Source organism: Mirounga leonina, unplaced genomic scaffold, assembly GCF_011800145.1.
Source record: "Mirounga leonina isolate KUSES-001 unplaced genomic scaffold, KU_Mleo_1.0 Mir_180, whole genome shotgun sequence".
Lineage (NCBI taxonomy): Eukaryota > Metazoa > Chordata > Mammalia > Carnivora > Phocidae > Mirounga > Mirounga leonina.
This window is the reverse complement of record NW_023270469.1, coordinates 28354788-28382460: the sequence shown is the minus strand read 5'-3', so window position 1 is coordinate 28382460 and position 27673 is coordinate 28354788. Positions and strand designations below refer to the sequence as shown.

At 49.6% G+C, this 27673-nt stretch overlaps 1 protein-coding gene across 1 annotated transcript; it reads left to right on the top strand.

Annotated features, from left to right (window-relative positions):
- The first annotated feature begins 251 nt into the window (after window positions 1-251).
- Window positions 252-27363, top strand: IRX6 (iroquois homeobox 6). Its single transcript, XM_035024523.1, has 6 exons — window positions 252-296; window positions 1218-1475; window positions 2206-2315; window positions 2525-2832; window positions 3679-4287; window positions 27275-27363. The coding sequence occupies exons 1-6, from the start codon at window positions 252-254 to the stop codon at window positions 27361-27363; spliced, it is 1419 nt and encodes a 472-aa protein (XP_034880414.1).
- The last annotated feature ends 310 nt before the right edge of the window (window positions 27364-27673 follow it).

Here is a 27673-nt window from a genome sequence, read left to right as displayed (position 1 = left end):
TTCCTTGCCCATCCATGGGCCCTTCTGTCTTCCGGACCACGCGGGCCGGAGGGGCGCCTTCTGGAGCGCAGGGCTCGGCAGCCGGACTGCCCTCGGCTCTGCCTCCAGTCGTGCCAAGCGGGCGGAGGACCCGGCGCTGGGCACCCGCAGCCGTGTAAGGAACCGAGGCGGCGCACGGCTGGAGGCTCAGAATCGCGGGGCTGAGGCGGGAACTCGCAAGAGAAGAAGGAGGCGGTCCAGGGACAGCCACCATGTCCTTCCCGCACTTTGGACACCCGTACGGCAGCGCTTCCCAGGTAAGAAGTGCCTCCATGGGGGATGGGGACAGACGGGGGGGGGGGGCGGGTGCCCAGTGCACGCGCCCGCCGCTGAGCGCCCTCCTTTCTCACGAGTCTCGGGGGAGACCAGACTGAGCAGGTACGATGTACCACAGACCCCCTCCGACACCCCCAGTCACTGTCGGAGAACGTTCCACTCCCCCAGTGCAAGCTGGAAAATCGTGTGACCCGAAACTTGGGCACCATCCATGAGCTCGGCGAGGTGGGTGGGATCTCGAGATCTTCCAGACAGGCCGCCTTATTGTACAGATCTCCGAGGTGACCCCGAGAGCCCTCCTCACCATTTTTCAGTTGTTTGCTTGTTGACTTCTGTTCTTATCCTCTCTCCCTTCTTTGAGCGGGCCCGAGCTCTCTGCTTCCGGTTCCTTCGATTTTTCCAGATTAGGGTGGGTGTTGTGCAGTGACAGGGGTTTCCTGGGGAAATTCTGGGGACACCCACCGCTGTTCTCCAGCTTCTGCCCAGATTGTGGGGTCTGGTTGCAACGTGACCTCTGACCCGCCTTGTGATCTTGGCACAAGTCTCCCTGGGCCTCATTCCCTATCTATAAAATGGGAGCAGGAGTAAGACGTGATAGTGGTCTCTAAGGCTAACTTCTAGCTCTGCCTTTGTAGGATCCCTATGATGGGGGGCGGGAGGAGGGATCCGTGAGGGAACCAGCGGAGTTGGGCTCCTGTAATTCGCCTTTCAGAATGTTGCCATCGCCTGGACCCCTGGGACTCTGGAGCCTTAGCAACGTTTTAGGAGTATCTATAAGGGCGGTTTGGATACATTGCGTCTTCAGATAATTCCCATCCCAGCAGAATGCTCCGCACACGGTGGCATGTAGCTAATGTGGAATGAGGAAGTGATCCGGCAGTGCACCTCTCTCTCCCCCATAGTTTCTGGTGTCTGCAAGTTCCAGCGCCACTTGCTGCGAATCCGCCCCGCGCTCCGTCCCAGATGTGGCCTCAGGCTCCACCCCGGCGGCCGCTCTCTGCTGCGCATCCTACGACAGTCGGCTGCTGGGCAGTGCGCGGCCGGAGCTGAGCGCGGCCTTGGGCATCTATGGATCCCCATACGCCGCCGCCGCAGCTGCCCCGAGCTACCCAGGCTACCTGCCCTACAGCCCAGAGCCGCCCACGCTGTACGGGGCGCTGGTGAGTACACTGCACGGAGCCTGGGTCTGTGAGCCAGGACCCATCCGGCTGGGGGGCATGAACTGCAGCAAAGGGGAAAACTCAGTGTGACATCTCCAGGGAAAATCTTGGAAGGAGGCAAAACTCCCAGGGAAGGAATTGGGTAGGATTGTGTATAGCCGGGGGTGGGGGGTGGGGGGTGGAAAAAACACATCTTTGCAGCATTTTACACTTTGCAGAACGCCATTCTGATTAAAACACATCTGTGTTTCTATTAATTCTGTGAGGTAGGCAAGTCTCAGTTTGGGGATGAGGATGTTGAGATGTAGAAGGGTTCAGATACCTTGCCCAAAGTCACAAAGATACAAAGGGCCAGGAAATCGCTCTGGAAGGAGAGAGTAAGGCAAGGAAGTTCCCCAGCTGGTAGGGAGGGAGTTGGGGAGGAGTCACAAGTAGTAACAATACTGGTAAGAGCTAATATTTAAGTACTGCTTAGTCTGCACCAGGAATTCTGCCAAATGCTCTTCTTCAATACCCTACGGGTACTATTGTTATTCCCAGTTACCTAGGGGAAACTGAGGCATAGAGCAAGTTAAACAACTGTGCCCAAGATCACATAGCCAATGGGAGTGGTGGTCCTGGGATTTGAACCAGACTTTTACTCCAGGGTTCACACCCTTAGCAACTACGCCACCCAGCCTCTTCCCCAAATGTTGTCCTGAATTCTCTCTTCCCACCCCACCCCCACCAGAATCCACAGTATGAATTTAAAGAGGCTGCAGGGAATTTTACACCTGGCCTGGCGCACCCAGGAGCCTATTATCCCTATGAGCCGACTCTGGGGCAGTACCAGTATGAACGGTAAGACACGGGGTGCATTGGTAGCTGGCCTTGCAAGTCCTCCCCACTACGCTGCCACAGGGCCCCTCTGGGAAGAGCCTGGGAAGGGTTGGGGGGGGGCGTGCATGAGGAGGGAGGAGCGCTGAATCTCATTTCCAGGCCTCAGACTGTCTCCTGCCTGCAGCCCCAGGTTCTCAGACCCAGAACTGTGAGCCAGGTTCTCCCCCCAGGTATGGAGCAGTGGAGTTGAGCGGCACGGGCCGACGGAAGAACGCCACCCGGGAGACCACGAGCACGCTCAAGGCCTGGCTCAACGAGCACCGCAAGAACCCCTACCCCACCAAGGGCGAGAAGATCATGCTGGCCATCATCACCAAGATGACCCTCACCCAGGTGTCCACCTGGTTCGCCAACGCGCGCCGGCGCCTCAAGAAGGAGAACAAGATGACGTGGGCGCCCAAGAACAAAGGCAGCGAGGAGAGGAAGACTGAGAGTGGAACAGAGGAGTCCCTGGGCTGCCTGAACTGTGACACCAAAGGTACCAAAAATGCTCACCACCGCGCTTAGGGTTTTCCCAGCCATCTATCAGGCCCACTGCACTTTTGCAGCTGCCTTGTGGGACAGCTTCTAGGGTGGTACTCCCTTACTTACCCTTGCACTTGTATCCGCCCCCCACCCCCACCCCAGACTTCCGGGCCTTTGCCTGGGCAGTTCCCTCTGCCTGGAATTCTCTACCTAACTGGCTTCTTCTGACTTCTGAAGTGTGAGCTGGAAAAAGCCTCTCCTGGCCACCCAGGCTAACTTAGCTCCCCAGTTACTCCCTATGACATCGGCCTATTGTATTTCGTTTGCCATACTTACCACTATGGGAAGGTACTTGAGGTCTGTCTGCCCCTTTGGAGAACAGCAGCTCCACTAAAAAGTGTCTTACTGCAGTATTCCCTAAATTCCTAAGACCTAAATGCCTAACGACGTCTGGCACATAGATGGCACTCAGTAAATATTTGCTGAATTAAATAATACACACCACCTACCTGTGGGTGTTGAAATTGGGTGGGGGGTGGGGAAGTCCCCTTGGGTGTCTGTCTGATTTATGGTGGAGAAACTGAGATCCAGGTCCTAGGCGGTGAAAAGTGGTGGTTTCCTTCCACCGGAAAGGAGGAGTCTTCCAAGGAGTGGGGACAGAGCTAGGGCCTCAATTCTTTCCCAGGGGCAAGCCGGAGCCCTGGGGCAACTGTAAGAGAGGGTTGGGTCAGCCTGGTGCATAACGCCAAGAATGCCCTAAGTGCAGAGCCATCTTGCTAAAAGCTTCTCGGGGATGGGCACTCCCGCGGATTTCCCTTGGGGCCTGGGGCTTTTCTCACTCGCTCCTGACCTCCTGCAGATGGAACTGCCAGCCAGGAGGCTCGAGGGCTCCGGCTGAGTGACCTGGAAGACCTGGAGGAAGAGGAGGAGGAGGAGGCCGAAGAACAGGAGGCAGTGGCCGCAGCTGCGGCCAGGCTGGCTGAGTTCCATAAAGACTCGCAGTCGCTGCCCGCGTACTGCGCCGCCGCTCGGGAGGCCCGGCTGCAGCCCCGGGAGTGCGGCCTGGCGGCGCGCCCCTTCTCGTTCCCGGAGCCCCTGGGGTCGGGAGAAGCTGACTTCCTGCGGGCCGAGCCCGGGGGCCCCACGTTGACCATGCACTTCCCCCGCAGCGAGAAACCGCGCATCTGGTCTCTGGCGCACACTGCGGCCGCCGCCGGCGCGGTCGAAGGTGCGGCTCCGACCCCTCCCAGGCCGCGAAGTCCCGAGTGCCGTCTGATTCCGGGACAGCCTGCAGGCGCGGGCGACCGGCCCGCCGGCCCCAGAGACTCCGCCTACGCAGAGTCTTCCCGAGGAGCCAAAGCCTTTGGAAACCGCCTCTTTGCCCCGCAGGGGCTGCCGATGGACTGTGCGCCGTGCCCGCGGCGGAGGGAGCCCGCAGTGCCCTACCAGTACCCGTCTGGAGCAGAAGGTAGTGGGTCCCCAACGGCGCTGGGGTGCGTCAGTCCCAGCCAGCGCACCGCCTCTCTGCCTCTCCCGCATGCTGGTGTTCAGACCCGGCGCGCGATTGGCCCGCAGCTCTCCCTGAAACCGCAGCTTAGAACTAAAAGTACTGGGCCCCCCTCCTTTTAAAACCAAATAATAGTAAGACGCTCAGGGTGAGACGGTAACTTACCTAGGATCACTTAGAAAGTCATGAAGAAGATGGGCAACCTAGCTCTCTGCCCTGGTGTCCCTCGTTCTGCGGAATGGGCCAGATGGGCACCATCATGACCTTCTGGCTCAGACACCCTTGTCCCCTGCCTGTCCTTTGGCGGAGGCCAGCTGGCCCCTGCCCTTCTTCTACCAAGAGTTTTGCTAGGGCTGGGCAGGAACCAGGGCTTTCTAAGAAGTCTGGGGGGACGGGCCAGAGACATGAAATTGGTTTAAGGCCGGTGCTGAAGTCCAGCGGGCAGCCCTGCCCAAGGCCCCCTAAACCCCCTGGGGAGTGTAGCCCAGGCTTGGTGCTGTCCCTGGAGAGCACTCACCCCCCAGAGCTCACCGCCTGCAGGGGGTGACTGCCAATCAGTGTCTCCGACCCCTGGCTGTGCCTGGTGGAAGGAAATTTTACCCCACAAAGGGACATCCCCCAAGCATCAAGCAGCCTCCAGCAATTACTGTCAGATTCTGCTCTTTGTAGTAATTTCTCTCAGGATTAGCTACTGGCTGAGAAAACTGGGTGACGCTGTTATTTGAATTTACACATAACGGGGTCCGAAAGTTCCTTCTGGCAAGCAAATTGCCTCTAGACCTTGAATTCCCTTCGGATGAGACACCAGCGACCTCCGATTTCCTAGAAATCGCCACCAAGCAGCCCTTCGGGTTTTAATCAACCTTTCCTCTCTCAGCAGGTTAGCGCAATGGCTGCGATTTGCGGAAGGATCTTGGAAAGAAGCCCTACTTTTCGAACTCACTTCCATGGTCAGAAGCTGGGAGACCTGGCCAGGGGCTTGGGGGGGGCTCTCACTTCACCTAAGAGACAGACAAAACACACAGAAACCCTTCTACCGGCTCTTCTTGCACTCAGAGCTGGGAGTGGCAGGCGGACGTGCAACGCGTCAGACCCGCTGGGAGGCGGTGGCACCAGGGCACCTTGGGGAAGGCCAAGTGGGAAGGCTGGGCGAGTCTGCCCTGTGCACCCACTCGGTACACCAAGTCTCCCTCCCTCCTCTTGATACAGGGTCTGAAGCAACTCCTTCTCCTGCTCACCCCCACCCCGCCCCCTTTCACTGTGTAATTTCAACGCTAACCTGGCCCCTAAGGACCACCTGGGTCTTCTCCTCCCCATTCCTTGTGTCCTCAAAAATAATCAAACCAAACCCCACCTGTGTGACGTGTCTGTGCCAGGGGCGCTGGGAGAGGCCAAGGTGGAGGGGAGGATGGAATGCGGCCAGGGATTCCGGGGACGGGGCTGCGTGAGCCTCCAAACCTCAGTCCCTTCCAGGGCAGGGAGAGGAACTGGCAAGGTTACGGTCAAGGCCGCGGCGCCTAGCGCGCAGCCCCTCTGAAGCTTGTACCTAACTCGCCCAGCCGGGAGACGTCTGGCGGATTGGTGGGCGTTGGAGGAGGGGGGCACAAACTGGGAGGTCGGAGGTGGGGGAGCAGTCGGGATATTTGGAAACTGTATGTTTCCGGGCTCCTACTTGGGTTTTAGTTTACTGGGAGGAGGGGCGATGGGGCTAATCCTGGCCGACCCTTGGCACCCAGCTGGGATCCCCGCGCTCCTCCCGTCGGACCAAATGGCAAAGGGTGACAGCTTGCTGGGTCCCTGGGAGACAAGAGGGAGCATTCTTTCCATTTAATCAAGTGTCAGCAATCACTTCCGGTACAGGCCAACCAATGGGAGCTGACGGGCTGGGAAGGGGACTCGGTGCCCCGCGGCAAGCAGCGTCTGGAACCGGGCTGGGGGGAGGAGGGTTGGGAAGACGCCCGCGCCCGGCGCAAGTTCGCCTCCCCGGCCTGGTGGCCTCGGGCTTGAGCCAGCGAGGGACCTGGCCCCTGCTCGTGGGGAGAGAGGGAGGTGAACCCGGCATGGGGCTCTAGAGGGGAGCGGCGGGGAGCTGATGCGGGCTTGGGAAGGCAGGAGGAGGACAGCCGGGGTGTGCACCCGCCGACCGGATCCTGGGGGAGCTGCGTCTCCACCGCTGGGCTCCAGCCTGGGCCACCCAGGCCGGGTGACGGCTTCCAAACCAGGGCCTGGCAGTGACGTCTGGGGCAGGAAGGGCCGGAGTCTTCACCTCCTCGGGAGAGATTGTAAGACCCCCTTGGAGGCTGCGGAGAAAGAGCGGTTGGAAAAACTGTGGGGAACAGCCGGCAAGCCACCTCCCAGCCCCACGCTGTCTTCTTTTTTAACAGAATGATGGGGGTCGGGAGGGACTTTAGAGATCACGAATTACAAAATACAAACCTCTTCCTCAGATGAGCAAACTGAGGCCAAACGGAAGGGCAGGGGACTGGCTCAGGGTCACACGGGGATCCGTGGTGGAGAGGGACCCCACCTCCGGTTCATGCTCCTTTCCCTCGCTTCCCCTGGGTGATCCCTTTCCTGCTTTCCGCTTTGCTTCTGGGCAACAGCTGCTCCTCCCCCCACCCCCAACTCCCCAGGGACCTCCAGTCGCCCTCACTGACCTGCGGCTTAGGGTCCGGGAAATTAAACTGCGAAAAGATAAACATTATTTCCAGTCGGCTTTGCGGGATTAACGCTTGTAATAAAGAGCATTAGCTGGAGGTTTCTTTCAAGGCGCTCTCGACCCCACCCCCTCCTGGGGAGCCAGGTAGACCCCTCCAGAGGCTGCGGAGTCTGCAGAAGCGCCTTCAGAGGGCCCCTGGCTGGGAGTGGGGCTCCAGCTAGCCATTTTGTGGAAGGGAAAGGGACCCTTAACACCACACTGAGTCAGCACCTGGAGACAGACACTGAAGACCAGAGAGCAGAGATGCACCTAAGCCCCAGGCCATGTGGCTGATCCTGGGGGACAAGAGAGTTTTGACCTGCACTCTGTGACCAGCCGTCCAGCCTTTTATAGAACAGTGAGTCCTGGGAAAAGAGGCCCCCTTGGATCTGCCTGCCTCCCCAGCCAGGACCTCAGGAAGTCGTCTCCCCAGCCCCTGTTTATGAGGCCTAGGTGTTCCCCACCTCTCCCAACTCTGAGCAGGAGCCTGCAGCCCAGGGTTGTCCCAGGATCCAGGCCTAGAGCCTGGCAGCAGACAGTGGGTATAGAAAGGGCAGAAAAGAGTGGCTGGAATCTCAGAAAAGAGCTTGAGCATCTCAGTGCCATGGCTGCTTTGCTGTGGCTGTGGACACGCCCCTTCCCCTCTCAGTTTCCCCAGCTGTAAGATACCAAGAGGAGCTGGTGCTCCATCCTGGTGCGGTGTCTGCTCCGTTGCTGGTGGGGAGCTCCAGGAATAAGGGTGGAGGCCTGAGAAAGGTACGTCTGAGCCTGCGATTATCCCAGCCTCGGGCCCGCAGTGGCAATCTGTTCCCACCACCTCTGCCCCCACTGACAGCCTCCTGCAAATCTCCCAATATAATCTCCCAGAATCGTATTTTGAATACTGTTTTGATTAAACACCGAAGCAGGGGAAAGGGAGGACACAGCCCCCCTCTCCCCGGCTGAGCCTGCTGGTGCCCACAAACACCTGGCATGTGAGCTCTGCAAAGGGGGGATCTGGAAACAAAGAAAGACGACATTGTCCGGTTTGACCAGTCTCAAGGAGCTGGCCCTCCAAACTTCCTTGATAGCCACAGTGCCCCTCCCCTCGGCTGGGGAGCACCCCAGTAGGAGAGGCTGAACCAAGGGAGTCTTCTTCCTTTATTGATCCCTCTCCCCTGGGAGTCACTTACATGGCCACCGGACTCACTCGATAATCTCCATGATCACTTTTGGTTCTAAGATCCTCTGACCTTGCTAATGATAATAAGAGCATCTGGAGCCCTTACCCTGTGTCAGACTCAATGCCATGTCCTTTGAACGCTCTCGCTCATTTATATGTCACAACAGTGCTGGAGAGCATTATATTATACTTCTGGATATGCCCATTCAATGAATGAGGAAAGAAGCTCAGAGAGATGAAGTAACTCTGTGTCAGTTACTCAGCTAATGAAGCAAAGTCAAACTCCAAATACGACTTATTCTTAACTGCTAAGCTCTACTGCAAATACATTCTATTTTTATTATTATTTTATTTTTTTCAAGAAGGCTCCATGCCCAGCGTGGGGCTCAAACTCACAACCCTGAGATCAAGAGTCCCATGCTCTCCCAACTGAGCCCTGCATTCTAGTATTTCACGATTCTTTATTCCATTATGAATAAGAGCCTATGTTTCTGCGATTCTACATGTCTTTGAGTCTGTGATCTCATGCCACTGGAACTCCCGGCTGACCTCCTTCCTTCTCGGGAATGTCCGATGGAAAGGAGTCCTGGTGCCTCCTGGACACACCCCCATATCCTGGCTGAGAGCATCCCTCACGTTTCCCCCCTGTCCACACTTCCCTGGGACGCACCAGCTCAGTGTTTGGCAAAATGTAGCCCATAGATCTCTAGCAGGAGAATCAGCTCACACCTGAAGAATCACACCGGGAGATCTGCCTTTGTGACAAGCACCTTCTGTGGTCTGATGGGTCTCTAACCTGAGTTGAGTGGCTGAACCTCCAGTGGCCAAGCCTTAAGCTCAGCATGAGGGCTTAGGCTACCTGCTGCTGGCCCAAAAGTAAATCACATCCCAATAACAAGTGCAAACATTTCCTCCCAGATTTAATCTAGATTCACATTCAATCTCTTCATCTGGTTCAGTTCCCACCTACAGCGCCCCCCCTCTCCCATGTTGGTACCCTCGAAAAGCTCAAGGCTTGTAGTGATTGGAGGGGGAGGAGGCCATTTAGGAGAATAAGTCGCCTCTCCCAGCTGTCTGAAGACATACTGGGATTTCAGGAAGCATCTTAGGAGTCATTGTACCTCAGCTTGTAACAGAATTCTGTCCCCAAACATGAACATGTAGTCAGGAAACCCTACATATTTGGGAAAAGCCAATACCAAGGAGGAAAGACTGTATCTTAAGCAAATAAAAGAACTAACAAAGGGGGTAGGCCTCTTGCTGTTTTCTGACATAGCCACTTGCAGCCTTGGCACTAGAAAGTTCTTCCTTTTTTGAACCAGTTTCCTTCCTCACGTAACTTCTGAAACATGTCTCCTAAACCAACGAGTCTTGCTTTCCTCCATGACTCATTCTTTCTTCTACCTTCTATGCCTCCTCTTCTCTTCTCCCTGTCTGTAGTTATCTCCCATTTACATGGCAGAGGACCCCTCTATTGGTGTGATTTTCTTCATTTAATGTTAAGTTGGAGATGGGCGAGAAATGGTGACCTGAGTCCTTGGACAAGTGACCAAATGTCTCTGAGACTCAGCCTTCTCCTGGTAAGTTGGGATCATCATAAACCATGTGGCTCTTTCATAATTCCTCTCATTCTCTCACTTAGTTGCTGTGGGAACAAAGATTTAGAACAGTGTTACTTGAATTTTGGTTGGTGGCAAACCAACTCCCTGATTTCTGCCAAGAGCTGGAGAGGTGTTAAAGCCAAGCTAGTGCCATGTTGGAAAAATTTCAGTGTTTCCTCCTGTGTGTCTCCTTTACTCCTTCACCACCCCCACACTCTTTACTTCTGACACTTCTAGTCACCAATTGTGCGTGAGGTTTCTCCACACCAAGCAATATTCTGTGACACCAGCTGGGTGTCCCACAGTTTAACTCAATTCTGACACTCTCCATCTACCTCAAGATAGTGTCAGGTGCTACAGGTTAAGGGCTCAGTCCCACAAGACCGCCCTCATTTCAGATGCCAGTCACAAGTAGTAGGTCCCCAGAGTGACCCACAACATCTGACGACTGAGCTACAAATCAGAGGTTCCCACAAACCCATCCTCAGATTCAGCTGATCTGCTAGACCAACTCACAGAACTCATAGAAACACTTATGTTTACCAGTTTATTAAAGGATATGACAAAGAAGACAGATGAACAGCCAGATGAAGAGGTAATGAGGTGAGACCTGGGAGGGTCCAGAGCACAGGATCTTCTGTCCCCATGGTGGTAGGGCGTGTCACCCTGCCTGTATCCAAATGTGTTCACCTGCCCAGAAGCTCTCCAAACCCCATACTTTGGGGATGTTTATGGAAGCTTCGTCACATAGGCATGATAGATAATTACCACCATTTTTAGCCCCTCTCCGGTTTCTGGAGATTGGGAGGTATGGCTGAAAATTCCAGGCTTCTAATTATGACCAGTCCCCATCCAGGAGCCCACCAAGAATCACCTCATTAGAATAAAAGACACTCCCATAACCCAGGAAATTCCAAGGGATTTAAGAACTCTGTGTCAGGAACTGAGGTCAAAGACTAAATATTAGAACAAAAGATATTCCTAGTGTTCTTATCACTTAGGAAATTACATGGGTTTTAAGAGCTCTGTGCCAGGAACCAGGGACAGATATATATATACGTGTGTGTGTGTGTGTGTAGATATATGTAGATATAGATAGATAGGTTAGATAGCCTATTATCCACATATATATATATATATATATATATATATATATTATCTGTTATCTCTGTGTAATCAGAGGATTGAAAGAGAGTTGAAAAGCGGATAGTTTGGGTCCCTCTGAGATCCAGCGTTATTTAATACCGTGACCAGCATTGATGGTACCCTGGTGGTTCACATTCTACTCTTTGGGGAATTAATCTGTGTTCATGTAAAGGGTGACTATTACTTAGGAGATCTCAGAGACTGATTTCCTCCCTTGTTGCCTGGGACTGTCTCCAAATTCCAACTTAGCTTTGTTTAAAGTCTTAGAGAACCTGCCCTAGAACGATGATGCCAACAGTGAGAATGATGATAAATCCAGAGCAATAGTTCTCAACCTTGGTAGTTCATAAAATAAGCCAGAGAGGTCTTCTGTTTTGTTTCATATTTTCCTACCAATACCTGGGCTATACCCCCAGGTCAATAAAATCCAAAACAATAGCAGTCATTGATTTTGCTGGTGCATCTGCCTCTTGGGCAGGGTTCAATGAGAATGGTTTGTTTCTGATCCATGCGGTATTAGGAGAGGCAGCTCGACTAGAGCTCAAGTATCCACTTCCAAGGAGGACCTGGGGCTTCACCTCCTGCGGAGGTTTCTACAGTCTCTAAGGGCTACTTGAGGGGCCCCACATCATGGCAGCGAGGCTCCAGGAGCAAGTATTCCAATAGGTCTAGGTGGAAGTCTCAAGGTCTCTTATGACCTATCCTCGGAAATCCCAGAGGTCGCTTCCACTGTATTCTGTTGGTCAAGCAAGTCACTAAAGCTTGTTCAGAGTCAAGAGGAGGGGAAATTAACTCTACCACTCAACCGAAAGGGTAGCAAAGAATTTACAGCCACCTTTACCGGAATCGGAATCCTCAGTGAAGGTACAGTTTTAAATGCACTTTCAGACTTTACTCTCCCACCCGATGTGAGGACCTCGGGTTCTTTCTTAGTCAGCATGGGCTGCCATAGCAAAATACCATAGACCAGATTCCTTAAATAACGGACATTTATTTTTCACAGTTCTGGAGGCTGGAAAGTCCCAGATCAAGGTCTGGCTGATTCAGTTCTGGTGACAGCTCTCTTCCTGGCATGCAGATAGCTCTGCTTTCTCACCGTGTCCTCATGTAGTGGAGATACACAGTGTGTGATGTACCTGTCTCTTCTTATAAGGGCCCTAGCCCTATCGGATCAGGGCCCTATCCTTATGATCTAACTTAACCCTAACACCTCCTCACAGGCTTTGCCTCCAAATACAGTCTCACTGGGGCCGAGGATGTCATTATATGAGTTCTGGAGGCAATGAACATTTAGTCCATAACAGACTCTAAGGCAGAAACCAGATGGACAAGCCAGTTAGGGACCAGGTGACTGGGAGGAGGCTGCTGGCTCTCTGGTCAATAGTCTGGGCTGTCCCCTGGCCACTGAGGTTCTGGCTGAGGCAGGCATCTTGCTGTCCATCCACACCCCCCTATCAACGTCTTGACCTGGCAATGAGCACTGGGAGCCTTGATGGCGAAGAAGAGGGCAATGCCATATGTATTCCAGGCATTGTTACATGCCTGACACTCCATATAATTGCATAACAACTCTTCACTCCACAAATGAAGACTAAGTCTTAAGTAAGCCAAGTCCCTCGTTCAAGGCCTGATACCGAGGAAGTGGCAGAATTGTGTTCAAATCTAGGTCTGGGTGACCTCAAAGTCCATGCTCTCCTGCAAGCTCTCAGAGGCTGAAAGCATCTCATCTAAGATCATAGTGTATTAGCCAAGTGGTAAGAGCACAGCCTCTGAAACCAGACTGCCCAGGTTCAAATCCCAGCTCTGCCATTTATTAGCTGTGTCAGCATGAGCAGGTGATCCCCCTGCCTGGCTCTCGGTTCCCCCAATGCTAAAACGGGAGTGAGAACAGTGGTCGCCTCACCGGACGGTGATGAGGATTAAGTAGTTACCAGGTAAGCATTAGAGCTTTGCCTGGTCCCCGGGAATCATTATCTCAAAAGCCGGCTGCAACCTCTTCCACCACCACCCCCCAGCAACCACCCACCTCCCCACTCGGCCTGGAGTCACTGCTGTGTCCCCACCCCCAGCAGCCCCTCCTGCCTCCCTCGTTATGCCATGTCCGTGTCACGGCTCACGCGTGTCCCTCTTACCTAGAGCAAAGACATGGGGTCATTCACTCGGGTGTCCATTTAGGGAGAAACCTCACCAAGTGGATTTTATGAATTGCTCACACTTCCCCTTATCAAGATTAATGGCACCATTGCCCACGGTCAGTCCTTCTGTGGTCACAGCTAATGACTTCAACCCTCAACACGTTTCCTCTGCATTTGCTTCAGAAAATCATTTTGAACAGCAAGACTGCTTTAATAGGCACTTGGTACTAATGATGCCTTTTAAGTGCATAAAGAGAATCTCTAAGTACCAAAAGGGAGGCCCATCGACTGGTGACAACAGCTATTGACATTGACATTCGAGGCAAGGTCAGAACGCTGCCGTCGCGGGACTGTTACTGGGCCTAACGGCGGGGATTTTTTTTTTTTTTTTTTTAGTACATTGGAAAATTCCTCACTCTGCCCTATGGTTCCTCAAACACATTCCCTACCAGCACCATTTACTGGAGCCTGTTTTGTTCATTTCAGAGCTTACCTGCCTCTGTTAGTCTTCATTTTACCTGCAAGATTCAGGCCATATCTGAACTTGTACTGTTTTTAATTGGTAGTTTTCTTTAAATAGACTCACTTTTCTGTTTTTAAATAAATGTGTTTGAAAAGAAACATGGTATTACTATCTACTCTTTATTTCTACCCTTCGCTCACTGCGCCACCACTCCATACCTGGGTGATGGTACACAAGTGCCTTGAGCTCCCTGAGCCTCAGCTTCTTCACCCAAAAAATGGGATAAAACAAGAACTTAACTGGTCGGGTGATGGTGAGGACAAAGTCGGTTGATGAATGTTAAGTGTTTAGCTCAGCAGCTGGCACTCGTGCTCCTAAATGTGGCTGTGACTATATTAACTTCTTCCGCTACCACCAATCTTCCTGGGAAATGTCAGACAGCCTCAGCTTGCCATTCGCATCCCTGCTGGGATCATGACATAGACTACAGTCCCAAGTGTCCGCTGTGAGGTCCCAATCCTCTCAACAAAGAGCCACTCCCCAAAGATGGAACCTGGGCATAGGATGTTACTCTCTGATCAAAACTTCGTTTCGCTACCACACTTTTCTTCTTGGGAGCTGACCTCCTCCCTCACCTAGGAGTGTGTTCCTTTTTATTACCAGCTATTGTCTCCACACCAAGCTCCCATCTCCTGGGGAACCAGATCTAGTGCATGGCGTCTGCCATCTTGTCTAGGCCTCGGTCATTCATCTCATTATTTCACAGAAGAACTCCAATCTTCCAGTTCTGAAATGCATTGGTTCTTGGTCTCACTTTCTGCAAAATTCTTTGTTGGTGGTGGTTGGTGTGAGGCTGGGGCAGAGCAGTGGGTGAGGCTGCCCTCAGAAAGGGGGTTTCTGAGGACGGGTTGGAACCAGGAGGCGCATTGCAGAAGGGTCATCTGTACACCCTCAGAGAATAAGAAGAGAGGGGAAGGAGTGTGTGGGAGGGAAGCAACCGGGAGCCTGGATTGGGGTGAGGAAGTGAAATGAGGACATGAAGGTGAACGGGCAGCGAGAATACCAGCTCAGAGACTTGAGAGTGGGACAAGCAAGTTGTAGGGTAAGCCAGCTTGGGACGTTGAGAGAAAATTAAGTCTCTTAGCACTGTTCCTCAGTGGGCTTTCCTTAGTGGGCAGCATGCTGGGTATTGAACAGAGAGGAGAAGGGAGTCTGGCATCGAACACATAGCCAAGCTAAAGCACAGATACTTCAGATCTGGGGTGGAGGCGGCTGCACTTTGACGGTAGGCAGGGGAGGCGGCCCAGGGTGGGCGGGATGTTCGGCGTGTATGGTTCCTCACACGCTCTCCACGGCTCCCTCTCAGCTACTGTTCAGCCCCATCCCGTAACTGTGACATTTGACATATGACACCCATGAGTTTCACTTGACCCCTTTGTCGGGTGCCATTAAATGGCCTGAAGTTAAAATGTTAATTATCATTAATCATTTTTTATGAAATGGCTTTGCCAAGCCATAAATTCAGCAGAGAGAGGCCTCTCGTGGAGTTGGCGGTTTATGGAATACTGACCGTCAGAGAAGGCTCCTGAACATGTGGAGGTTTCTAGAGGTGTCAGTTGTAAGAGAAAATTGAATGCCTACAGGTGGAATATGATGATAATGGCCACGCACAAGAAAGAAAGAGATCGAGCATGAAATCAACTGGGAAGGAGGCATTGAATGTGACCAGGACAGGGAGCAGTTTTATCCACTGTGCTCCCTACCCCAAGCTCAGTGACTGATTCGACGTAGATGCCCAAAAAACCCGATGTGGAAAAATGAATGAAGACAGAGAGAGGAAGGTCAGACAGGAAAGAGAGGAAAGGAACAAGGGAAGGGGCCGTTTCGCAGAAAGTCAGACAATAATCAAAGTCATATGAAGAGAAAAGAGCCCCAGATTCTGCCCTGGATTCAAGATCCTGGGCACCTCAGGATTTATGCATGTGCTTATTTATTTTTGGCTAGATAAGCTAAAGTGAGATTTATCTGTCTCATTCTTATTCCAGAAAAGCCTGCCCACGGTTAAGGATACTGTGCCGTGCACTTCAACTCTGCTAGGAGGGTAGATCTCATGTGAAGTGGTCTTACCACAAAACAACAAAAATGAAACAAACAAAAAAAGGGGCACAGGAAAATTTGGGGAGGTGATGGATCTGTCTATTACCTTCATGGTGATCGTGACTTCACTCCCTTATATAAGCATATGTCCAAACTCATCGAGTTGTATCCATTACGTATGTGCAGTTTTTGTATACCAATTATGCCTCACTAAAGCTGTTAGAAATAAGCTTTTTTATAAGTACAAACATGCATAGAAAAATAGGGTACGAGGTCATGTGCCAAAACAAGAAGAGTGGTTCTCTCTGAAAGAGGAGATTATGGGTATTTTAGCCTTTGTTGTGTTTGCATTCACATGTTCTGCAAGATGGTGCTTTACAATGAAAAATACTAATAAATCTGTGTGTGTGTATGTGTGTGTGTGTGTGTGTACAAACACAAATGTGAATGATGAGAGATGGAAAAAAGGACTGTTGTGCTCACTGGGGCTGTCCTGTTGAGGTGGATGAAAGGAAAGGACCTATTCATTACCTTGGGTTCAGGAAGTCTCGGAGAGAAGAAGCCCATAAGGCCCCACCACACTGAACATCAGGCTCCTCAACTGAGGGTCCTGCTGGGTGACCAGATGCCAAGGTGCCTCAAGACATCCTAGAATAATCCCTGAGTGAGGACATTCAAAACTAAGAACTTTTTCCCTGGACCCACAGGAGGATTTCAGGGGCTCTCCGAGCCCCCTAAAACTGTTTGCAGAACTGTGTGCCCCCATGCAGTGTTCTGGGGAGATGGCATCTTTACGGGTCATCAGATTCTTAAAGAGGGGCCAAGATCTCCTAAGGGGTCCCCTTCTCTAGACTAGAAGGTTCATATTACTATTAGTAAAAATTTTTTCAAAGGTGCACCCCCCAAATATAAGCGTGGTTTTTTGTTCATGAATTTCTACATAGTAGAAATATATACAATATGAATATATAAAAAATATTTATTTTAAAAAGATAGAGAGTCGGGGCGCCTGGGTGGCTCAGTTGGTTGGGCGACTGCCTTCGGCTCAGGTCATGATCCTGGAGTCTCTGGATCGAGTCCCGCATCGGGCTCCCTGCTCGGCGGGGAGTCTGTTTCTCCCTCTGACTCTCCCGACCCTCCCCCCTCTCATGTGCTCTCTCTCTCAGTCTCTCTCTCTCAAATAAATAAATAAATAAAATCTTTAAAAAAAAAAAAAAAGAGAGAGAGAGTAAGTGGATGCTCTAACATTTTCATTGCGTATCCCAAAGGGTCATCTCCATCCACCCCCCCCCCCCCGGAAAGCACTGGGCACCCTTTTGGAGAAAGCCAGCTCTAGAATCAACAAGGAGCTCCCCGACCAAACTAAACCCCCTCTGGGCTGCCAAGTTCCACGAGCGTGGAACTAAGAACTCTGGGGTCAAATCTGACATCTGTGAAAACACTCCACAGCATCGTGAAGATATAGATGTACTCCCTCCTGGCGTTTTTTTTCTAGCACCTGCCGCTTCCTGACTAAAGTCTTCACATCTCCCAAGTTGTACCGCGGTCTTGGCCTTCAATTCGAACAGCAGTGCTTTTACTTGTAGGGTTTCCTCTAATCAAACAGATGGGGATCACAGTATGGATGATCATCCAGAGTCCATTTACCTCAGTCCCACCCTGAATGACCGTGGCTCTCACCTTCCTGGCATATGCCAGATCCCTGTTAATTTCAGACCATCAGAGGGGCATCAACAACTCAGCCCATTCATCATTATTAAATCATCCATCATTACTAAATGGATACGTGCAGAAAAGTGACTAAATGAAGTTGATTTGGACCCACCTCTCTTTAGGGACCTCTCTGGACTTAATGTTGTGTGGTTTCATTTTTCCTAGGATTCTGCTGCCCACACCCCGTAGGGAGCAAAAGAGAAGTAAAACCCAGCTGATTTGCATTTATTTGTCTATTTGTTTTCAGCGAGTGTCTGACACAAATTTAAATTACCTCATATAGGCACGTCCTTTATCATTGACAAAGCTTTTTCAAATTCAAGGTCTCCATTGGTTCCCTCCCCAACCATAGGATGTAGGTATTGGTGTATGTGGTAGATGCTGGGATGCATGTCCAGATCCCCCATCGTGACTGAGGCACTCATTCTTCCAACTGCTAGCAGTGTTGGCTGCTGGTGGATCTCAGATGTCAAGGTCAAGCCCCACCTTGCATCCAAACACTGGTCTATTAGGCACAGTTCAAAGGCTTGGCCACCTTGCCCCAATTGGGGACAACTTGAAAAGTCCATCCCAGCTCCCCATGGAATCAGCTGAGGTCTTTGTTTCAAACGTATCACAGTCAACTTCTCCCTCTGCCCAATCCTGCTTCCTTCATTTCTCACCTGTCAAGAACACTCCCCAGTCAACCCCAGAGTCTCAGAGGCTGCTTCCTGGGGAACCCACCCTAAATAGTTCACCCTTTCTACAGGCCAGGAAACTTAGGCCCAAGGAAGGGAAGTGCTTTACTTGAGGCTCCACCAATGGTGGAATCAAAAGTCAGGACTTTTAGGCTTCTTGACTCATGCCCTTCTAGAAGAATGGAGAGTGAGTATTTCTGGCTGGTGTATGGCAGGACTCCACCTGGAGCCTCGGGACTCCAGAAAAGCATCCGCTATCACTCACATAGAATCCTGAGTCCTTCTCAGATAGGGTTCGCTCTCACTCCATCTTTCTTTGAAAAAGTTAATTGCACAAGTGATATATGAATGCACCCTTCTTTTTTAAAAAGTAAAAACACTTCAATTAACACTAAAATCCCAATGTTGGTTCTGGTAAGGCTAATTCCCAGCACAGATAAACACTAAAATCTCAGTGGCTTAACAGAGTAGAAGTCTGTTTCTTGCTTTCATGAAATCCAATCTGATGTTCCTCATCTGTGGGCAGCTCTCTCCCAGGCAGAGAGGTCCAGGAACTTAGCTCCTTCCTTCTGTGGCTCTGCCATCTTGAAATGTAGCTTCTGGGTTGCAGAGAAAGGAAAAGGGAAGGAGGGTTGCCTGTTGGAAGGTGGTAACTCGTTCCTGGCCCGCTTTCCAATGGCCAGATTTTATTTTATTTTATTTCATTTAAGATTTTATTTATTTATTTGACAGAGAGAGACACAGCGAGAGAGGGCACACGAGCAGGGGGAGTAGAAGAGGGAGAAGCAGGCTTCCCAAAGAACAGGGAGCCTGATGCGGGGCTCGATCCCAGGACCCCGGGATCATGACCTGAGCCGAAGGCAGACGCTTAACGACTGAGCCACCCAGGCACCACTCCAATGGCCAGATTTTAATCAAATAACCACACTTAACTGCAGGGAAGCTGGGAAATGCCATGTAGTTGGGTTATCAGAAAGAAGAGGAAATGGGTTTGACCATGTGCCAGTCAGTCTTTGCCACAGTCCTCTTTGACCATATGCCCTCCCCCAAGAGAATCCTGGTCTCTTCTTCCCCAGAGGTAGGCCCTTCTGTCGGTTTGGCATAGTGCCTACTAAGCCTTTTCTTTGCATGACATAAATATGTGTAAGCCCATGCAGACATGTAGAGATAGCATCGATGTTTGTGTGTTTCTTTCATAAATTGTATCAACCTTCTGGGAGAGCTATGTCCATTCATGAGTAGAAATGTAGCCCATTCCTCTTAATTGATCACCAGTGATCCAAAGTGTGAATTCCTCAAGGTGCATTTAGCCCATTCTCCAACGGATGAACATTTGTATCCTTGTGTTCAATGCCCTCTCAACTAAATTTAAGCTTTATAAACACTGATGAATTAAACATCTTATACACGTCTCCCTGGGCACATAGGCAAGCGTGTCTATTTGAGTGGGATCTAAAAATTAAGCTAGTTGGGTCATGGGGATGTGCTTTAATGTGTTAACAGATGAAATTGTCCCCTAAAGTGACCTACTCAGCTACGTGCCCTCTCATAGTATATCGCAGACTCTAGAAAGAGTATTGACAGATGTTTAAGGATTGGCCAGACTGTTGCCACCACCAGGCTCAGATGCCCCCAATATTTTGAAAGTATCTTTTAAAAGCCCACCACACCCTTACATTTCGAACCTAACATTTGTGCCTACATTCAAACTGTGTCATGCTGATAGCATTTCCCCAGCCGGCTTTATACTTAAGAGCTACAGATGTCAACTAATTCAAAGCACAGTCTTAAAAGATTTGGCATTTTTTGGTAGGGCTCAGATCTGGAGGTCCCGTACCATTACAAACAGGAATCACGAGCAAAAATTAGCAACTACAGAAGTTGGGGTAACCCGGAAAACATCAGGAGAAGCCACTCTGATTGAATATGTGCCTGTGAAGAGTAAAGAGGAAGCTGTCCAAATTCAGTGAGTACCAAGTGCAATCACTGAAAGTAGGTGAAAGGATCAGTTTCCCCAACAAGGCACATGGGGAGGGCCTCTAAATAAGACCATACGGATGCTTAGGCAAGGCAGTTCCTGGAAAATGCTGCCTGGGAGATGCATCAGTGATGATTCTCTGGGAGAAAGCTACAGAAACCTACACCGGTTCACGTGAGTAAAATAGGGAATTGATTGGAAGGTTCTGGAAGGAGTCTGAGGATGAAGGGGAAGGTTGCAGAGCCACCCACCAGAGCAGCTCAGGAACTCTGAGCCATAAGAGCTGCCCATCAGCCCCTTCGGTTAGGCTGCTGGAGGAATGAGCTTCTGGCATGTGGTGACCCTGCTATTGGTTGAAGTCCCAGAGAGACAGCATCCCTTTTGGACTCGCTTGAGTGTTCCTCTACACCGTGCTTGTCCTGGCTTGTCCCTTGATTACGCTGTCCCACTACCTCTATCCAGTGGGACAAAGAGAAATTGGGGTGCTGCCTCAGCCATCAGGAAGCAGAGTGCTGCTTGGAAGGGTGACTGCAGGGAGTTTAATAGAGCACTGTTTACAGAGCTGCCGACTAAAGCAGCCAGGGAGGGGTGGTGTCACACCCAGAGACAATGGAAAGCCCTTATGACCCTAGCTGGAAGTCACCAAGAGGGGACTTACTAGCAGAGCAAGAGAGAGCTGGGGGGGAGGGGCTGCCGGCGGGAGCTGGGGTGGGAGGTCGAGGAAAAAGCAAGTTGCTGAGTGAGTCAACAGGAAGTGTCCAGAGAACCTAAACACCCCCACTCGCTCCTTGGGCCCCCTGGGCTCCTGCTGATCCTCTCTGCTGGAAAGCCAGAGATCAAGGGAGCTTGGTGATGCAGAGCATGGACGTCAACCTCCGGGGACACAGAGCAGGGCAAGGAACGGGAGCGTAAGTGTGGAGGGGTTCACCGAGCAATACCCAAAAAGAGGTGCTATTTTCAGAAGAAGGTCGGATGGAGGATTGCCAGCCAGCCCGAATACAGCACAGACCCATGGCAGGAGGTCCTAATGAGACCCGAAGAACACCACCAAGCGAGTGATAGGAGTCAGAAGAACAGGGCCCCCAGGTTCCCAGCCTGGAGGTCAAGAAAATCAGCACCAGAGAAGAAACCCCAAGCCATATTAGGTGAGAATTTCTAGTGCCTGGAAATAGATGACTTTGCTTCTTCTTTTTAAAAGCCTGGCTTCATTAAGGTGATTGCATCCAATACATCGAGGTGCCTTTTTTTTCCCCTGTGGAGAAAATGAAACCAGGGAGTAAAGATGTTTGAGGCAGTCCCAAGAGTCTCCACCGGAGTCCCTGTGACAGAAAATTAACTGTTTGTCTTTGTCAATATACCAAATATGGAAAATGATAATGCAACCGTGCAGACCATTTTATTGAGGCAACCCCAACTCTAAAGAATAATAGCTAATTGGAGTCCTAGCGCTGCCACGGCCATAAAAGGCAGGCTCTTAGCTGAGATTGAGGGAAAGTACCACTTTAGCAATTACACTTCCTTTCCTTGTCAAAGGAAGGGATCTCTACCCAAAGACTCCATCCTTGGCAAGTATGGGCGAAATTACAGAAACGGAATCCAAACTAATGGGTCAAGTGAAAAGGCACATTGTGTTTTCCAGCCCACGTTACCCCCGTGTCTAGCAAATGCTCTGCGGTTTGCAACATGTTTGCATGGACGTTTTTTTCACTGACCCTCCCAACGAGCCCACCTGAATGAAGATTCCTATCTCCCTTCCACAGTTGGAAGAACTGAAATTAAGGAGGTTCATAATAGCCAGTATCATAGGCTGGATCGCCCCCCCCCCCAGAAGCCAATTCTAAAGCAAGACTTGAATACAAGTGATTGGTTTGGAAGACGATCCCAGAAAACATCAGTGTGGGAATGGGGAAGCATGACAGAGAAGGCAAGGAAGCCAACTCAGGGTGTGTTGACAGATGAGGGACCTCCGTGGGCAACCGGGTCATTTTTCCACCAGGAACCACTGGAAACGGATGTGAGGTAGGCCTTAGAGTTGTCCCACCCAAGGGGGAGGGAGCCGGGGTATAAATCCTCCATCTCCCATTTGTCTTTCGTGTCCAATTTGCACCCAGTGTACAAGTCCCCGACACCAAGGTCTGGCCAACTTGCAGCCAAGAGAAAGCCCTCAGCCACTCAAGGTAGAACACAGCAACAGCGTGTCCACAGGAAGGTAAAGGCCAAGGGCATAGAGGTTGGGCGTTCTGCTGGTAGTCACCACTGGCTGCCAGGCGGCAGCATGGCCAAACCCTTCCGTCCTCGCCTGCCTCTCAGCAAGAAGGCTTTCTTAGCCTCCTCCGCCGTTGAGGTTGGTTTTGTAGCCAGTGAGATGTCACAGAACACCGCCCCCCCCCCCAGGGGCTTCTGGGAAAGGCTTGTTTCCTGATAAAAGGAAAGAGATACACATAAGGAGACCCCTCACCTCCTGGCCTCCCTGCCTTTCCTGCCTTTGGACAGGTCACGTGAAGTCATGAGGCATGGGGCAGTGGCACCAACTATCATGACAATTGCCACCCTGACGTCGTTTCTGTTCCGAACTGATCCTGAAAATGAGCCTATCATGACAATTGCCACCCTGACGTCGTTTCTGTTCTGAACTGATCCTGAAAATGAGCCTATCACGACAATTGCCACCCTGACGTCGTTTCTGTTCCGAACTGATCCTGAAAATGAGCCCATCCAAACTGAAGGTAAGGTAAGCAATGACTAGTCCTGTGGTTTACGCCACGGTTGGTGGGGTTTTCTGTGACTTGCAGCTAAATGCATTCCTAACCAGCCCCAAATGGAATTTCGTCTCTGAATAGAGAGTCTGTACCATTGTGCATGGAATTTTCCTCAGTCTGCTAGGTGCTGTGAAATAGAAAGGTAGTCCTTGCCTTCCATTTTTTAACAGTCAAAATAAAGGTGGTGGTTTAGGCAGATAGAAGCATGTCAAAACGTTTTACATTGTACAACTAAAATAATTAAAATAGAAAGCAAGTGGTTGTTTTAATAAATTAATTTCTTGTTGTTGTTGTTTTTCTCTCAAAGTTCTTTTCAGCTTTTCTACCTCAGAAGTTCTCCCAGATATGATAGAATTCCTCTCCCCCAACTCACTCCTTCGCCTTACCCCGCCCTGGAGAGAGTTCGTGAATCAGAGGTAATGCAGACCGCTCATTTTTTTTTGCTTTTTTATTGTTATGTTAATCCCCATACATTACATCATTAGTTTTAGATGTAGTGTTCCATGATTCATTGTTTGTACATAACACCCAGTGCTCCATGCAGAACGTGCCCTCTTTAATACCCATCACCAAGCTCCATCCCCCACCCCCCTCCCCTCTAGAACCCTCAGTTTGTTTTTCAGAGTCCATCGTCTCTCATGGTTCGTCTACCCCTCTGATTTCCCCCCCTTCATTCTTCCCCTCCTGCTACCTTCTTTTTTTTTTTTCTCTTAACATATATTGCATTGTTTCAGAGGTACAGATCTGAGATTCAACAGTCTTGCACAATTCACAGCGCTTACCAGAGCACATACCCTCCCCAGTGTCTATCACCCAGTCACCCCATCCCTCCCACCCCACCCCCCCACTCCAGCAACCCTCAGTTTGTTTCCTGTGATTAAGAATTCCTCAGACTCGGCACCTGGGTGGCTCAGTTGGTTAAGTGACTGCCTTCGGCTCAGGTCATGATCCTGGAGTCCCGGGATCGAGTCCCGCATCGGGCTCCCTGCTCGGCAGGGAGTCTGCTTCTCCCTCTGACCCTCCTCCCTCTCATGCTCTCTGTCTCTCATTCTCTCTGTCTCAAATAAAAAAAAAAAAAAGAATTCCTCAGACTGCTCATTTGTGGTGGGCAGAAGCGGCAGAAGAAATCAAGTCCAAGGTGAATAGAAAACAGAAAACGCCTTACCAATGAACAGCAAAGAGTTGGCTACTTAAGGAACATAGAGGCAAGCCTTGAAATGAGAGGGGGCTGGCAGGCGGATCTGGGAGTCTTGGGTTTGGCTAGAAGCTCAGCCCACTACAGATATTGGGCCCTTGGATAAGTCGTTGTTCAGTTATCTCCCCATGAAATCAAAGGCTTATAAGGAGCACCTCTGAGACTCTGGGATTCCAGTGTATTTCCCTGATTTATCTTTATTTTTCAGGTTTGATTTTTATAGATCTATTTTCCTCAAAACCGAGCCCTTCCACAACTAGAAGTTGCAACCAAAGGCATCATGTGCCACTTCTAAACCTTTATTCCAAATATTAGTTGGGGGGAAGGTTCTAGAGACAAAAAAAAATGAATTCACCATGCCAGAAACACCATCCATATATCTTAACGTCTTTGGGCGCGACAAAAGCAAGCAGCATGTTAATATGACATTTACAAATCACCCCCAACCACTCTCTAATTAACTTATTGTGTGCCTTCTCTAAACTAACATACACAGAATTAGAGGAGAAACACTTATTTGTTCTGTTGCTAAGGAACCAATATAATTTGCATAGTGAAAAAAATCATTAGTATATTTAAGCTGAAATTCTATCTATTTATAACAGCCAGATTTAAAACACAAGATCAAAGTCTCAGCGGTATTTTTTTTTTCTCCATTCTTAAGTAAGCAGCCCCAAACTGCAGCATGGTTGTACCTAATACATAATATTAGCAAGAAGTTCTGAAGCCTTTGCTGTTAGTAACAGCTCCATATTTGTTCATAGGGACGAACCTGAGGGAGGTCAGAATTGTACCAGATAGGTGGACTTCATTTTTGACACGACGTGTTGTGCAACTCAACACATACCTGGATTCCAGATGAGTTCAGGTTGGCTGATTTCTTCTCTGGCTCTTGATTTAAATGTATTTCCCCCCATTTTTCTTAACTAATTCCTTCATTTATAGTTCTCTGGAGATGATGGAAAGAGTTCTGGATTTAGAGTCAGAAAACTTTGGGTTTGACTCTTTGGACTGTGGGCAAGTGTCATCACTCCTCTGAGTTCGACAGGTTTTTTTACCTGTAAAGGGGGCCTGGGATTACTAGCATCATTATGAGGAATAAAAGAGAAAATGGGTCAGGACAAGCTTTTCAAAGAAGGAGGTGATTTTTTCCAGTTTTACTGAGGTATAATTGACAAAATTGTAGTTTTTAAAGTCTATGATGTGATGACTGGATATACACACACAATATATGAAAGGATTCTCCCTGCTGAGTTAATTAACTCATCCGTCAAGTGGGTGTTATTAACTTCAAATTTCATAGACATTTTTTTGGAGCAACTTGACAAAAGGATATCAAAATTCATATGGAAAAACAGTCTTGTAGCCAGAAAAATTCTGAAAATAAAAATAGTGAAGGGAAGAAGCATGACTAGCTATCAAAACATATTTAAAAATTGCAATAATTAAAACAGTGTGGTCCTGGCGCAGAGCCAGGTGGGCAGGTCAGTGAAAGAGAATTAAAAGAGGTTAAGCCAGGGCACCGGGCTGGCTCAGTTGGTGGAGCATGCAACTCTTGATCTCAGGGCCATGAGTTCAAGCCCCACGCTGGGTGTGGAGGTTACTTTAAAAAAAAAGTCATCACCAAAAGAGGTCAAGCTAAATATATATGGGGATCTTATACATAATAAAAATACCATTTCAAACTGATGGAGAAACTATGGCTTATTCAATAAACGGCACTGAGAAACTGGCTAAATATTTGGAAAAAATGAAATTAGTCATTAATGCAATTTTTACAACTATTACAGATGTCTCCAATATTTAGCTATAAAATGTGAAACCATAAAAGAACTGAAAGAGGGACGCCTGGGTAGTTCAGTTGGTTAAGCATCCAACTCTTGGTTTTGGCTCAGGTCACAATCCTGGGTTCCTGGGATCGAGCCCAGGATTGGCTCGAAGCTCAGAGGGGAGTCCGTTTGAGATTCTCTCTCTCCCATTGCCCCTCCCTCGGCTCATGCACTCTCTTTCTCTCTCTCTCTCTCCCCCTCCCTCAAAAAAATAGATAAATCTTAAAAAAAAGAAGAAGAAGAAGAAGAAGAAGAAGAAGAAGAAGAAGAACTGGAAAGGAGCTTAGATAATTTTGTTTTATCAAAAAGGTAATAGAAGGCTATTCTGTATGTGGCATACCACCCAGAAACGATTAAACGGAGGATGGATAAATTGGACTACGTAAAAATAGTTTGTGTGGCAAAACAAGAAGAGAAACTGTGAAAATATGAAGGAGTCAAAAACAGAAATATTTTGTGTTTTTAAGAAGAAATGCTATTGGAGAATAAACCTATGAATAGCTGGTTAAATTTACTGGCCATTTAGAAAATGTAAACAATAAAGGACCACTTTTCCCTCACTGCATTGGCAAAAATGAAAGGTTGGCTAATGCCCATGCTTATTGCCTTTGAAATGCACTAGGCATTCTCACATTCTGTTGCGAGAGCGTGTATTTGTTGCAACCAGATTTGGAGGAACCCGTCATTGTTACCACATTCTGAGCCAGTCACTTCCATTCCAGGAATTTTTTTTCTCATGCATAAACTCAGACAACTGTGCAAATATATTTATATATGAGTATATTGTGTAGAGCAGCAAAAAAAAGTGGAAATAACCTACACAGAAGGGAAGCTACTTAAATGTATTTTAGTACACTTATAAATTGGAATAGTAGGTGACAAAAAAATAAAGTGGGGAAAATGATCTGATACCGAAAGATAACACACGCCACCTCCTGTGTAATGCTCAACATGTATTCATTAACAGAATGCTCACAAAGTCCTAGGAGACAGATACTATCATTCTGTTCCCATTTTACAGATTAGGAAACTGAATCACAGGGGAGTATCTTGTCCGAGGTTATACTGCTGGTACGTTGGTGAACTAAGAGAGTCTGGCTCCAGAATGTTGCTCTAAACATCAGGTTGCATCGCTCTCTCTGCAGAGGCTGGTGACATCACTAAGTGAACAAAAAAACAACCCCAAAAAGCAACTTACTGACCAACCCATAGAGAATTGGAGTAGGGAGAGAGAGAAATGTGGCATCTGCCCAGAAAGGTCTGGAAGACATAGAAACCACAGCTGGGGAGTGGAGGGAGACTTGTCACCTTCCATCAATCTCGGATTCAAATTTCTCAAGCCAGGAGCACGAATTACTGTATTTATTTTAAGAGTGGTTATAAACTTGCCCAGGGTGAGTCAGCCACACACTTCTATCTCTACTCTCCCTTCTCACAACCTACTCACCTCCCTCTTTCTTGTCTTGGCACCTGTTGACCTCCACCTTCTTTCCAGCAAAGAGGGAACATCGACTGGCTCGTTGGCTTCTGCTGGAGAACCACCTGCCGCCCAGCAAAGCATCTGACAATACCAGCTCCAGCTGAGTCAGAAGAGCCATTTCTCCGATGGCAATGCCTTGCTCTTCCTCACTGACGTTTCTCTCCTTAATGCAACTGGGTGCGCCTGAGTGCTCCTCAAAGGCTGAGCTGTGACTCCTCCACCTGGCCCTCTGATCTCAGTCAACTGACTGACCTGACTGGGGGATTCAGGGATCACCTAGAGTGAGGGGCTCCGAAGGACAGCGCCAGGCAGCGGTGCATTGGTTTCGCGGCTGGTTGGCTCTCCAGGATGGAGAAAAAAGGAAGCCCTGACTTCTAACGTTGGCCGATTTCTGTGGTGTAAATCCTGTCATGA

Excerpts from the sequence above, each read along its gene's own strand:
- IRX6 (XM_035024523.1), top strand. The coding sequence starts at position 252 with ATGTCCTTCCCGCACTTTGGACACCCGTACGGCAGCGCTTCCCAG. Across the intron at positions 2,833-3,678 it reads CCTGAACTGTGACACCAAAG|ATGGAACTGCCAGCCAGGAG; the intron begins GTACCAAAAATG and ends GACCTCCTGCAG. Across the intron at positions 4,288-27,274 it reads GTACCCGTCTGGAGCAGAAG|CAAAGAGGGAACATCGACTG; the intron begins GTAGTGGGTCCC and ends CCTTCTTTCCAG.